We start from the raw sequence: 14,541 nt of genomic DNA, 5'->3' as shown, positions 1-14,541 counted from the left end.
GAGTGGCTCCTGGTCTGTCCGGGCCTCCGGGATTCTGTTAACACTGCCCAGATGTTAGGACATCAGCATCTGCCAAAAGTTTCCTTAAAGCTATATTATCCCCAAAGTTATAGCTGTTCCTCCCTCAGAAGAGTTTTAGAGAGGTGGGGGAGAAGGAACTCAAGGATGAGAGGAGCTCAATCCGTCTGCTGCAGAGCAGAGGAAAGTGTGAATGGTGCTGGCCCCAAGCCTGTGAGTATAGTAATGACTAACAGGCTGGCTAAAGGGCTTCCAGAGATGTGGTGCACTGAAGAACACTTTTTTTTTAAAATGACTCAGCATGACCTCAGGATTGAATGAAAAGGAATTCCACAAACTCCTAGGAGAGGGGAAGAGTGGAGCTGATTTTGACATTCCCTGCAGATTTCCCCTGTAATTCCTTAGTACTCTCCATCCCCAAGTTGCCCTGCCATCCCTATGTACAGGGTCAGATCCACTTTGAAACCCTCTCTGATGACCTAACTCCTATGGACTTCAGTTTCTGATAAGATTATGTTGCTGACAAAAAATACCATGCACTTCTAGCCGGCAGAATCAAAACTGATTTCCTGTAATAAGAGTGGAGACAAAGCATGCTTAGAGAAGCTTTAGGGGGAGGTTGTTTAAGCCAATTGAGATGATCTATCTCTGCATGGCAAGGTTATAGCCATTGCTAAGCTGTTTCCCAATGATCTCTTATGGAGGGCTGTGTTTCTCCTCACTAAGCAAGCTTTGTTCATTTTAGTATATGATAATGAGACTGTTCTACCACAGTGCAGAACAGCTCCTGATACTTTCCCTCCCCTTAGAGTTTAATTTCCATCCTTTTAAATGCATTGTCCTGGAAGAATTTTTTTTTAGCTGTTGTAGAAATGATTTCTTCCTTGTGTGTGTAAGCAAACTGGTAACCCCTTCTCAGTCATGAAGGGAAGAATTGTGTTTACAATAATAAAAAGTTCAGTAGCAAGCCCATTTCATTTCCCATCCACCGATCAAAAATATGTAACGAGTGTTAATCATGTGTTCAACAGTGTGATCATTGTATAAAGAAAGCAAAGACATGGTCTTGGCCTCATTCATTTAATAAGTTTATCAAACATCTACTGTGTTAAGGATGGTGGACAAAATCCCTGACATCCTAATCCATAATTAATTAAACAAATATTTGTTGAGCATCTATTATGTGCCACACACTCTTCGAGGTATCAATACCTGATAGACATCAATGTGTAAAATGGAGATAATCCTTGCCCTCATGGATTGGAGGAGACACACATTCAACAAAAATGTTCTTTTTTTTTAACAACTTTATTAGAGTATAGTTGCTTTACATTGTTGTGTTAGTTTCTGCTGTATAGCAAAGTGAATCAGCTATATGTATACTTATATCCCCATATCCCCTCCCTCTTGTGTCTCCCTCCCACCCTCCCTAGCCCACCCCTCTAGGTGCTCACAAAGCACCGAGCTGCCCTCCCTGTGCTATGTGGCTGCTTCCCACTAGCTATCTATTTTACATTTGGTAGTGTAAAATACCAAATGTAAAAATAGAGAGTCAATGCCACTCTCTCACTTCATCCCAGCTTGCCCTTCCCCTTCCCCGTGTCCTCAAGTCTATTCTCTACATCTGCGTCTTTATTCCTGTTCTGCCTCTAGGTCCTTCAGAGACATTTTTTTCTTTTTAGATTTCATATATATGTGTTAGCATATGGTATTTTTCTCTTTCTGACTTACTTCACTCTGTATAACAGATTCTAGATCCATCCACCTCACTACAAGTAACTCAATTTCATTTCTTTTTATGGATGAGTAATACTCCATTGTATATATGTGCCACATCTTCTTTATCCATTCATCTGTCGATGGACACTTAGGTTGCTTCCATATCCTGGCTATTGTAAATAGAGCTGCAATGAGCACTGTGGTACATGACTCTTTTTGAATTATGGTTTTCTCAGGGTATATGCCCAGTAGTGGGATTGCTGGGTCGTATGGTAGTTCTATTTGTAGTTTTTTAAGGAAATTCCATACTGTTTTCCATAGTGGCTGTAACAAAAATGTTCTTAACTGCAATTGTGTGTGTTTAGTGGACCAACCTTTATTGGACATCTATTATAAGCTAAGAACCGGAGGACAGTGATGAGTAAAAACTGTGTGATTCTTGATCTTATGGAGTTTACTCTCCAGCTCCCAGAGGGTTTATGTTTACTACGGGAGAGAAGGGGGACACAAACAATTAGAAAATTGTACAAGACCATATAAATTTCCAAAAGCTATGGAATACACTGTGAGGTCTCTGTGGGAAGACACGGGCTGCGGTCTGCTCTCAGGCAAGGGAAATGACATGTACAAGGGCTCATTGTTAGCTCAGAGGGGAGATGGGTTCAGGGGAGCAGTAGGAAACAAAGTTGAATAAATACAGTAGGGCCAGATTGTGAGGCCCTTGAAATCAGATATAGGAGTTTACATTAAACTTATGTGTTAGGAAATAGTGAATCTATTAAATGAGTGTGTGTGTGTGTGTGTGTGTGTGTGTGTGTGTGTGTGTGACAGAGAGAGAAAGAGAGAAAGAGAGAGAGAGAAAGAGAGACAGAGAGATGGAGAGAGAGGAGAGAGAGCTAGTGAATGAGCAGAGGAATAAATTCTACCAGGGTTGTTTTCTTTCTAAAAAATCCCTTCACTGGCTCCCTCTTGGCAAAGAGTATAGTCGCAGCTCTTAGCAGGGCACACCGTACCCCGCACAAGCAAACCTCACTTACGTCCTCAGCCTAGTTTTAAACATTCACCCCATGACTCCTCATTCTGGACACACTGAACCTCTTGCTCTTCCTTTCACACTGTGGTAGCTTGGAGCAGATATATTTACTCTACCCTGTAACCCTTTCCCTTCTTTCCTGGGCTGTTGAGACCATATCCATCACTGCTGCTGAGAAGCTTCCCTCAGCCCACCCCAGCCAGAACTGGTTTACTTCACCTTCCTTTCTATCATATCACTTTGTACATGTCTCAATTACAGGATTTATCACACTTATTGTCACTGTTGATATATGACAATCTCTGTCCCCTATTCTACTAGTCTGTTCATCTCAGTCTCATCTCTGTCCCCTACTAGCCTGTGAGTGGGACCACAGCTTAGTCTTCTTCATACCCCCAGCACCAAACACAGAGGCCAGCACGTGCTAAGGTGAGGATGCTGCATAAGGCCTCATGTCCCACTCAGGGCTGGAAGGAGCAGGGCAGAGGGTTGGCAGAGAGAGATTAAAGAAGAAAATGAAGGAGAGATTATGGAAATCATAGGGATATCAAAGTAAGGGGATAAATGAGACAAGAGGGGCAGCATTTGTATGAAACACTGGGATGGGTAATATGAAGACCTTGCTCAAAACAGGTGGGGTCAATTTAAAAAACCAACATTTCTTCAGCACCTACTATGTGTGGGTAACACTATGTTAGACACTGTGGGGATACAAAGTTAAACAAAACACCTTTCCCTATGATTTGGTTGGGAAGATAAGACAAAGACTGGCAACATTCATGCATACAAAGTTTTAAGATTCTTAAAGTTCAGTATCATTTTCAACTTCAAGACTTTTAATATGAAGCCCCTCAGCAGTCAATAAGATATTGTTTTAAGAAATATTAGATATGGAAACTGACTTGCCTAGTTGAGATCTCAGCAAAGCTCAACAAGCCTAGACTTGAAACAATTTTCTTAGAAAGTGGACTAAGACAAATTGACATGGAAATGTAAATTTTAATACCGTTTAGGAGTATTTCCCATTTCTCTGTGTCTCAAACAGTATATTATGAGCCTTTTGGAAAGAGGCAAGATCAAGGCTGGAAAGGGAAGAAAGGATTCATAGAGAATCCGAAAAGACAAGAGGAATAAAAAGATATTCCTATTCAGGAAACTAATTTTTAAAACTATACCTATGAATTATCTGTTTAAATGATGATGTTTAAGTTATGTGTTTAAATGATGTTTATCTGATGGCTGTAATGTAAAATATGACACTTTAAGAAAATAAGTAGGGCTTCCCTGGTGGCGCAGTGGTTAAGAATCTGCCTGCCAATGCAGGGGACACGGGTTCGAGCCCTGGTCTGGGAAGATCCCACATGCTGTGGAGCAACTAGCCCTGTGAGCCACAATTACTGAGCCTGTGTGTCTGGAGCCTGTGCTCCACAACAAGAGAGGCCGCAATAGTGAGAGGCCCGCGCACCGTGATGAAGAGTGGACCCCGCTCGCCACAACTAGAGAAAGCCCTCGCACAGAAACGAAGAGCCAACACAGCCATAAATAAATTAAAGGCAAAATTCCTTTAAAAAAAAAAAGAAAATAAGTAGAAGGTGCTTTAAGATTTTACGATAGGCACTTAGCCAAAGGTAATTGGAGGGATTCTAGAAAAGGTATTAGAAAATGAAAATGGTAAGATCATTATGTGAATAAGAGATAAGATGCATTCTGTGCAAAATGCCTAATGTCTTTTTACTGGTGCCTAAGACAAGCAGTAGTAATGTCCCAAGACATTATCAACTTAATTTTTCTGGTTTATGTCAGTGCGACACTGGGATGGCTTAGACATTTAGTTTTTAATTTCATTTAACTTAATCAAACCTTGAGTGACTACTAAGTGGTTAGCCTCAGAGACCAGCTATGACCAATGAGCTGAACAGGGGTTGGCTGAGCACCAAAGGAGCTCATCAACTGAGCATTGCGTCCTAGGGTTCTGGAGAGTATAAAAGGGGGCACAGTAGTTTCTGAACAACAGGATGTAAGACAAGTAAGTAGAGAAAAAGCAGGTACTGAAAGCAGGTACTGTAGTAATGGACTAAGGGTATGAGTTAACATGAGTAGTCAGAGTATAAGCACTGATGTTAAAGAAAAAGGTATGTGTGTGGGCTGGGGTGGGGGGTTGGGGGGAGGATGTTCTCATTGAGTTGGGGTTGAGCTGAACCTTAAGTTGGGGGGCAGGAATTTTGAGTTTGGAGAGTGGGAAGTGAGTAGGGAACAGATCTTATTTATTGGGGAAGATAATCATACTGGCTTATTGTGGAAAAGAAAATTCACTTTGGAAAAGCTGTAGGAAATAAGTTGATACATGTGCTGGGGGAGGCATCATTTAAATGCCAAAGAAAAACATTTAAATCTAATCTTGAAAGTTACAGGAAGTTAATAGGGAAGGGACACAAATCTATACTAAATATTGAATGTAAAACAAGCAGCAACAATACTTAAGAAAGGTATCTTCCCTTTTTCCTACATTTTCGGCATCAAACATGTTCTTGTGCTCAGAAAAGAGGGAGAAATTAAGAGGGTGAACCAGAAGGACTGTTGAACTCTCTACCACTCTGGGATGCACAGGATTACCTCCTAGGTGATTGGGCTATTGAGTGAAGGCAAAAGTAAAATTCAACAAAACACCCCAAGTATGAAGCAGAATTGGGGAAACCATTGAGGTTCTTGCACTTCAGGGGCTCCAAAGAGCCCTTGTTTGTGTTTAAATGTACAATGGCAGCCATGTCTCATCACAGAGTGGGCCCCATTTCTGATGAGGGAAACAGAAGTTGCCAGGGCTTAGTCCTAGGCAAGTTACTTAGCCTCTTTGAACCTGTCTCCTCATCTGTAAAATGTGGGCAGTGGTAGTCCTCACCTCACAATAAGGGCTTTTGTAATGTAAGCATGAGGCAACGCTTGTTGATTGCTTAGCAACGGTGGTTGGTACATAGTCAATGCTCAATATTGCAGTCATTATTAATACTTTAAAGAATAATCTTATAACCTAGAGAATTACTTGTTACATTGCCTAGATGGGATGAGATGCCCCTTTGTCTGGGTTTGGACCCAGACCCAGGCCTAAATTTGAACTAAACTGAACTTCTGGGTTTGGTGGCATGGCAACGGGGCGGGGTGGGGGCGAGTAGCAGGGTGGGAGGCTCTGGTGCAAGGTGTTGTGGCCATAGGAATATTAAATTCCATGTCAGCTTTCGGTTTAATTTGGCACCGACTGTTATTCAAACAAAGCAGCGTTGTGAGTGGCAGAGGAAGGGAGAGGAGGAAAATCAACACATTCTTGGAAATAAGATGTGGCTTTTGCTTTGACTATTTTGTTTTTTCTTCAGCCACAGAAGTATTTATTTGCTCTCAGGCTCACAATGAAAATCCCTTTCAGGACATGGTACAAACCTAAGCTTCAGATAAAACTTCCATTTAAGATGACAAGAATTTAGCAAGACTTCCCTTGATACTTTTTTGTTTTAATATGAGAACCCCTCAGATAGTGCTATTTAGTTTAGGGAGACAGCTTTAATTATACTTAGAGCCCCCCTCAACCTCATTTCCTGTAGCTAATGGCATATGTGGTACTTTAAAAGTTGATGTCTGCTTTATGCCTGATGACCTTGGCTTAGTGTTTACAAGATGTATAGTTGTATCATTTACCCATTCTCTCCAAGCATTTATGTGTTAGGCTTTTCTAATTTTAGGATAAGATTTTAGTATAAAGTGTGGCAGTGCAATAATTCTCCAGTAGTTGCTCTCTTGGACCTCAGACATCTGGCATGGTGCTATAGGAGCTGGTCCTAGGTCAATATTTGAAGCACAGGGAAGCTCTGTGTGACCAAGTTAATGGAACTTTCCTGTTTTCTGGTTCTGTGGTATATGTTTAAAGCAAGGTGTTTTTTTTTTTTTTTTTTTTTTTTTTTTTTTTTTTTTGCGGTACGCGGGCCTCTCACTGCTGTGGCCTCTCCCGTTGCAGAGCACAGGCTCCGGACGCGCAGGCTCAGCGGCCATGGCTCACGGGCCCAGCCGCTCCGCGGCATGTGGGATCTTCCCGGACCGGGGCACGAACCCGTGTCCCCTGCATGGGCAGGCGGACTCTCTATCACTGCGCCACCAGGGAAGCCCTAAAGCAAGGTTTTGAGCAAAAAGTTTAGGTGTCCATCTCTTCTTCACTAATGCAAGACTTATTGTCATAGCAATACAGTAAATGTCCATTTGTAATGTTAAGCTTGTGTCAATGATGATGTAAATTGGTTGGTTAGGAAACTGATACTGTCTTCTAATCCCACGCCTCTAGAAATAACACACACACACACACACACACACACACACACACACACACGACACAGTTTCTTCCCTCAAAGAGCTTATACTTTAGTTGAGAAACCAGACCTTAATAGATTAAAAAAAAAAAATCCCTCTCCTGAGGTTTCCAGTATTTAGGAGACCGTGAAGAGGGCTGTTTTTTTTTTATTCCACTTTATCCCAAAGTCTGACTTCGGGCTGCCTGTGGACATAAGGGACTGGAAACTTTCTGGTGATTCATTCTCATCCTGTTAACAGTTTAAGTCCTTAGGAACACATGGTCTCAAGTTCTAGGAAGATCTAAACAATTGGGAGAATTTCTTAGGGATAAGCAGACACCAAATACCATAAACAGCTTGTATAATAGGGGAGATGATTGCAAAGCACAGTTATCTCTAGTTTTGGCTTTGCTATTAGTTGTATGACCTATGATTTCAGCCTCTTTGTGATCAGCTGGTTCTTGATCTGACAAATCAGAAGGCTGGAATAATACAGTGCCTTTCAGTTTTAACATTTAAAAGGGGGTCACATTTACCTTGTATTCTCTGTAGTGCCTTCCCTTTTTGAAGTTTGTAGCTAATAGCTGAACTTACATTTCAGGATTAAGTACTTTAAAACACTTTTCCTCAACTCCCAAGTTACTCAGAGAATAAGGGAGGAGAGGGATAAAGGAGCTTGGCAAATTCTTGTAGAGAAATTCTAAAATTCATTATCTTTCATACCTACCTTTGGAATTCGTACAAGTGATTATTTCTTATTATTCTTATGCCCCCTTCCCACCTCATAAAACAATGTTCAAAAATCGAAAAGCACAAAACAGGAGAAAGAAATCAGCGTAATTCTACCATTCAGGCAAATTGCACTTTTCCTTTCGGTTTTTATCTAAAAACATGTGACTGGACGTATCGCTCTGCGATCTGCTTTTGTTTCTCTTTGGAAATATATATCTTGAGAGTATTTTGCTATGTCATAAAATATTCTTAGGTCACTTTTAACCTCTTTCCATTTCTGTTTCTCCTTCTAGGGCTCCAGGGGCCGGCGAGGCCGAATCTCAGAGCGCTGCTGGTGCTGCTGGTGCTAGAAACAATATGATAGTCATAAGGTCAGGGGGAGGGGTGGCGGGCGGGAAAGATTCCTTGAGCGAAAAAATGAAGCAAGCTCCCCTTTAAAGATCTAAGAAATTTCCGACACTAGAACCTTTTGTGTAGAGTTTTCGGCAACCTTCGGCAGGGGGCGCTCGGAAATTGCCGTCACTTTCCGGACAGCCTCCCGGACCTTGCCCTCTAGAAAACTGTACAGTGTTTCCGGCTCTTCTCAGTCGCAGACGCTCGTAACTTTTCGGCACTTTCCGGGGAGACTCGGGGGCTCCGCGCCTCGCTCACTCTGTTCCGATCGCCTGACGCGGCGGGGCAGGGTCTTGGGCTAGTCATGGCGTCCCCGTCTCGGAGGCTGCAGACCAAACCGGTCATCACTTGTTTCAAGAGCGTCCTCTTGATCTACACATTCATCTTCTGGGTGAGACACGGAGACGCCCGGGGACGGGAGGGGATCCCGGAGGGAGCTCGGATCGGGAGTGGGGAGGTGAGGCGCTGGTGGGGCTGGGGCGGCGGTCGCTGCTGGGACCCCGGCGCTTGTGACGACGTGCTGGGGCTCGAGCTCGGGTTCGGGCATCTCGCCCGCGCGGGTCGGGGTGTCGGGCGACGGCAGCTGAGAGGCTGAGCCGGGACCCAGACGTGCCTAGCTTTGGAATTCGATGCGGGGGGCGAGTAAGGGAGTGAATCCCCCCAGAGCAAACAGAGGGTGTCCCCGGACCATTGGAGAGGCAAGGCTTGCCCGGCCCCGGTGAGGGCTCGCTTGCATAATAGTCTTTTTCTTTCCACTGCTTCATAAGAGGGGAGTATTTTGCAGGTAAGTATGGTAATGGCTCCACTCCCGCCAGTCTGTCCTTGGGCTTGCTTTGTGTACCATCCCTTTGTACCCTGTGCTCATCACTGAACTGGGGGAAAGGGGAAAGTTTCTGGAACTCTTAGAAACACTCCCCCCGCCCCCACCCCCACCTGCGGAAAGGTTTTCTTCCTAAGGCGGGTGTAAAACAGTTAAGTTTTGATTCCTAGGGCAAAAAAACAGATAAAGTTTAAGAATTTTGTCAAGGTGCCTTCTCTAGCTGCCCCTTGGTTTTGTCCTGGCCACAGTGATCCAGCGTGTGGATTTATCAAGGCCTGTTCTTGTGTACAGCCCCACCCCGCTTGTCTACCATATCCCAGCCACAGCTCTTTGGCCACAGACTGCTACATCAATTCTCACACCTATTGTTTCTTAAACACCTAGTGGTTTGTGGTTTGAAGATGTTGCTGTATACAGTGTGTAACTCTCAATTCTCTGATTTCCCACATAGATCACTGGTGTTATCCTTCTTGCTGTTGGCATTTGGGGCAAGGTGAGCCTAGAGAATTATTTTTCCCTTTTAAATGAAAAGGCCACCAATGTCCCCTTCGTGCTCATTGGTACTGGCACTGTCATTATTCTTTTGGGCACCTTCGGCTGTTTTGCTACCTGCCGAGCTTCTGCATGGATGCTAAAACTGGTGAGTCCTTGCTTTCTTAGAATTGGTTGTTGGTTTTTGAAAAGGCTTATATGTTGTAGGCTTTGTTTCTTGGAACTAGGCATGGCCCTTTTTGATTTTTCCTCTTCCTTATGAAAACTTAGCAAGTAACAGTGTAGCTGCCAATTCCCACCTTTGTGTTTTCCCTGCCCTTTTCCATAAAAATGTGAACATTGACTCCCTTTGCAGCTGTGATGTATAAACTGACTTGGACTTTTCTTTTTATCCTGCAGTATGCAATGTTTCTGACTCTTATTTTTTTGGTTGAACTGGTCGCTGCCATCGTAGGATTTGTTTTCAGACATGAGGTAAGCCTGAGTTTGGGAACCTTAATATGTGAAAATTTATCCTCTAAGAGATAAAGCTGGATAAATTTAAGTAATAGAGTTAAGCGACAGCTTTCACTAGTTTAAAAAATCACTTACAGCTGTGTTTAAAGCTGACTTTTTCAACCTGTAGCTGACAGTAATGACTTTCTGGTAAAAAAAAAAAAACCTAGCCCACTTTTTTGGTAAAGACTGATTGATAGTCACCAGAAGAAAATTGAAGGTACCCATAATTATTTGTATTTGCAGTCATTTTTCTGTGTATAAGTACCTATTAAAGTGTAGATAGTACAATTTATAACTTTAGTGATAGGAAACTATTTAAAGCACAAAATTGATAACAGAAAATTGATACCTTCTCCACTCATCAAAACCTTAATAAATCTGGGGTTAGGAAGTCATTCAATGAGTACTGAAGGCTCATCAGTGAGAGTGGTAGTGCAAAGTGGTAGTGCATTCTCCCGGAGTGAGATTTTGTAGCTTAAAAATCCCATAGGCATCAAATGTGTACTCAATTGAAAGTGAAGAAAGATTGAGGGTGGGAGGAGATACAGCAGAAGGAAGCTGCCACTTGAATAAATATATGTTCCCACAGCACTTTGAACTTCTAGTCATTATCATCTTGTACTGGAATGTTTTGCTTAGGAATCCCCTTAGCTAAACTTACATTGCTTAGAAGACAGGATTGGACCATAGAAGTTAATTACCATACACATTGCTGCTATCAAAGATAGGACCATTTGGTCAGATGTGGGAATTTCTTATTTGACCTAGAAACCAAAAGAACATTCTAAAATCTTTGTTTACTGGCCTTGTGTTTCTTTGCTGTAGATTAAGAACAGTTTTAAGAATAATTATGAGAAAGCTTTAAAGCAATATAACACTACGGGAGATTATAGAAGCGATGCAGTAGACAAGATTCAAACTACGGTAAGTGGTCATAGGTGGTGGATTCTCAAGAGGGGAACATATTCCTTATTCCCTCAGAGAAGAGGATAGGGCCCTGCCTACCAGACGTTGTCCATTTGTACTATAGCAGTGAAAGTAAGGCTAGTCCCAAAGTGCTAATCTCATGAATTATAATGCCAATAGAGAACAGCTGCTTTAAAATATGTCTTAAGCTAGAGATCACCAAGTATAATCTAAGATGATGGTTAAATTGTTTGACTACAAAGTGGTAATATGAACTAAAAATGCTTCTGTTGGATTTTTTTCAGTTGCGTTGTTGTGGTGTCACCGACTATAGAGATTGGAAGGATACTAATTATTACTCAGAAAAAGGATTTCCCAAGAGCTGCTGTAAACTTGAAGGTTGTTCTCCTCAGAGAGATGCAGATAAAGTAAACAATGAAGTAAGGAGTAAAAAAAGAATTTAATTTTTACTCACAATACATGTAATCTGAAATAGGATAGAGCAGGTGTTATTCTCATTGAATAAATGAGGAAACTGAAGCTCAGAAAATTGGTGACTTGATTTCACACTTAAATGCATAATCCAAAAGGTGGAACCTGTGTTCCTCAAAGGAGACAGGATCTGTTATGAAAGAATAAATTTTAATAAAAGAACAATAAAAGGCTAAGGTATCTTTCGCAGAGATGTGTGATCAAAGTATTTATTATGGTTTGAGCTGTACTTAATGTTTTTTTTTCTCTTCCATTAGGGTTGTTTTATAAAGGTGATGACCATTATAGAATCAGAAATGGGAGTTGTTGCGGGAATTTCTTTTGGAGTTGCTTGCTTCCAGGTAAGTCCTTGTAGTTAGGAAATGTTTCATCACGCTTGTTAGGTGTAAGCTACAAGATTTCCACTTTGAAGGCTTCAGTTTTGGCTTCAGGGCCCTGGTTAGCAAGGGCATTTTTAGAGAAGTCATATTTTCACAAAACCCTCAGTTGCTCATCACAGTAGAGATGTAGTAGTTTTGCTCTTTTCATTGCAATTTTTGGTTGTCTTGCATCTTATGTTTTCCCACACTGTTTTCCACAACTACAGAGTTCTCTAAGACCTGCCCTGCTAGGTCTGTCTGAATCTGCACTAATAGCTGCTAGCCACCTTTCAAAAGTTATGTGGCTAGTGGCCACCGTGTTGGACAGAACAGGTATTACAGAATATTTTCATCATCACAGCATTGTTTTAGAATCCTCCAAGAGAATCTCTGCCTTGATAGATGGAGATTTTACTTGATGAGATGCATATTCTAAGCCATATCCTTTTTGCTCTGATAACTGAGAGGAAGAGTAAGGAAAGTTTCCCCAAACTTCAAGATTTTCCTGAGTGATTTTTGTCAGTGGTGGTTGTGAAATTCCAATCACAGTAGTAGTTAGACTTCACTTATATGCTTACTCTAGAAAAAAACTTAAGAAAATTGGTAGTGAATTAGAAGTGAAAGGAGAATATACCTGTATCCTGAGGTCTTTAAGCTTTGTATGTATATGTGTGTTTAATTTTGCTTGTATTTTGTTTCCAGCTGATTGGAATCTTTCTAGCCTACTGCCTCTCTCGTGCCATAACAAATAACCAGTATGAGATAGTGTAACCAGCATAACACGGGCCTGTTCCTCTCCAACTTTAAGGTATGTTCATTTTGATCCTCAGCTCTCTCAGTGTTAGTGTTTACTCCAGCCTATACATGTGATGGATGGACTGAGTTTGCCAAGAAGGTCATGTCCAGCAGTGCATTCAAATGTTATTGTTACTGTGTAACCCTGCATAGGCACTTGTGTCTCAATACAAGTCATGGCCAAAAAGGACAGAAGGGCCTCTCTGGGTTTACCTGCACATGTCAGCCTAAAGATCCTAAGTGGTCCCCTTTCTAACAGATTTGGACCTAGTGTAGAGAAGTGAAGAATCCCAATAGTGACCTGGCAAGTACACTCTGCTCTTGGTCAATATCGGCATTTTCCCCTGGTCTTTTACCTAATTCTCATTTATTGCAGTCCTCTGGTGGACTGTTACTAGAGCCATAAACTCATCTAGCTTAACTAGATTTTGGAGAAACATGTGCTTCAATAACTTCAGTATTTGAATGGTAAAACGTGAGAACTGTAGCTGGCTGAATTAATCCCTGGGGCACCCTTCACATTTGAATTGAGCCACTGACTGGGAACACGTGAAGGTCTTCATTAGCAGACTAGATTAAAATGTGTGGAAAGGAATACAGATATTGAAATTTGGGTTATAAGTAAATTAACTTTTTTTCTTTAATTTTAGGATATTAACATCCCCACCCCCAACCCTGTGAATTACAAGATCGCCTGGATGGAAGACCGACATTTATTACAGATAGATTGAAAAACTATACCAGTAGTCTGATTCGATCAAGACATTTGCTTGATATGTTCGAAGTCCACCTTTTGTCCCATTCATGTTAGATAGTTGAAATCCCCATGTCACTCTGAAACACTGGAAGAGCTTAGTAAATTGTAAATGAAGCAATACTGTGTTCCTCTTGACTTTTTTTTTTCTCAGTGTGTGGCTTTTGAAAGTCACTGTGAGTTTGCTGTCAATGTAGTGTGATCGAAAATTGATCCCTCCAAACTGGACCTTTTCCCAGCCAGGGTTATCTGGTGTGATTGTATAATTTGCATCAAGAAGTTAAAATGTTTTCATTAGTCTCTGTTCTGCTGATAGGCAGAGAGTCACATTGTGTAATTTAATTCCAGCCAGTGGTTGAATAACACCCATCATCAGAGTTGCCAAACGGTAGTAATGACAGTCTCTGACCTCTAAGGCACCCAAGACTATAAAAGGCACTACCAGTCCTCTGTGATACACCAGGTTGCAACACAGTTAACACTTTACATTTCTTTGCCTCGAAATTTAGGTATTTATACTAACATTTATATTTCCCCTATTGTTTGAAAAGTTCTAATTATTACTTAATGGTGCCAAGAGTTATTGTATTCTCCTTAGGAATTTAAAGCAACTCATCTTCATTAGCTTTAGCTGGTATTTCCTTACCAGGTTGATAAGAATTGTCAACATTAAGGTTAACTTTTAATAGTCTTAGTTTTGTTTTGTGCCTTTGATTAATAAATATAAATCTTTTACACAATAAATAGTGTTTTCCTCTAAAGTCATTGTGTTTAACTTTTGGAAAATCTGGGGTGGTTGTTTTCCACTGAGAAAGCTAAGCCCCATATTTCTACTTGGAGTACAGTTTTAGATATGAAATATAAAACTGAGGTCTTGACTCTCATTTTAAAAAAGTCCCTGTTTACATAAACTATTCCCTGTGAAAGGATTACATTCCTTGCTATGAAATAGCATATGCTTAGCATTCTCCTAGAGATCAGACTCTTTGTTGTATAGTTTACATTAAGAAGTTGGATAGGGAGAGGTATAACTTGTACCTTCAGGCTAGTAAGGAAATTAATAATTAAAATTGGAGTTGGAATGGGGGAATTCTTTCTTTGGTTTTGAGTTTCTTTCTATACCCATTAGTAGGACCTAGCTCATCTGATTGCCACACATTCACACAGTCCTTGAATTTGATGGTAAAGGGGAATCAATCATA

At 41.3% G+C, this 14,541-nt stretch overlaps 2 protein-coding genes across 2 annotated transcripts in view; both read left to right on the top strand.

Moving 5' to 3' along the window:
• Positions 1 to 8,199, top strand: part of SYTL4 (synaptotagmin like 4) — a 196,533-nt gene extending 188,334 nt beyond the window's left edge. The window contains exon 24 of the mRNA XM_079910076.1: positions 8,124 to 8,199. Within this exon, the coding sequence (XP_079766202.1) occupies positions 8,124 to 8,191 (68 nt within the window). The 3' untranslated portion in view covers positions 8,192 to 8,199. The remainder of the gene's footprint in view (positions 1 to 8,123) is intronic.
• A 207-nt stretch (positions 8,200 to 8,406) lies between these two features.
• TSPAN6 (tetraspanin 6) lies at positions 8,407 to 14,113 on the top strand. The gene is made up of 8 exons (XM_079910819.1): positions 8,407 to 8,614; positions 9,495 to 9,683; positions 9,935 to 10,009; positions 10,859 to 10,957; positions 11,245 to 11,379; positions 11,689 to 11,772; positions 12,493 to 12,598; positions 13,236 to 14,113. Exons 1-7 carry the CDS (start codon positions 8,528 to 8,530, stop codon positions 12,559 to 12,561), a joined length of 738 nt encoding a protein of 245 aa, XP_079766945.1. The 5' UTR covers positions 8,407 to 8,527; the 3' UTR covers positions 12,562 to 12,598; positions 13,236 to 14,113.
• Positions 14,114 to 14,541: the final 428 nt, after the last annotated feature.

This window comes from Stenella coeruleoalba (genome assembly GCF_951394435.1).
Source record: "Stenella coeruleoalba genome assembly, chromosome: X".
Lineage (NCBI taxonomy): Eukaryota > Metazoa > Chordata > Mammalia > Artiodactyla > Delphinidae > Stenella > Stenella coeruleoalba.
The sequence above is the reverse complement of the archived record's forward strand: the minus strand, read 5'-3'. Positions and strand labels throughout refer to the sequence as shown.

What these genes read in the sequence shown, in the direction of transcription:
- TSPAN6 (XM_079910819.1), top strand. Translation starts at nt 8,528, where the DNA reads ATGGCGTCCCCGTCTCGGAGGCTGCAGACCAAACCGGTCATCACTTGT. An exon ending in CTGCATGGATGCTAAAACTG is followed by an intron (nt 9,684 to 9,934) that starts GTGAGTCCTTGC and finishes TTTATCCTGCAG; the next exon opens with TATGCAATGTTTCTGACTCT. An exon ending in TTGGAGTTGCTTGCTTCCAG is followed by an intron (nt 11,773 to 12,492) that starts GTAAGTCCTTGT and finishes TTTTGTTTCCAG; the next exon opens with CTGATTGGAATCTTTCTAGC.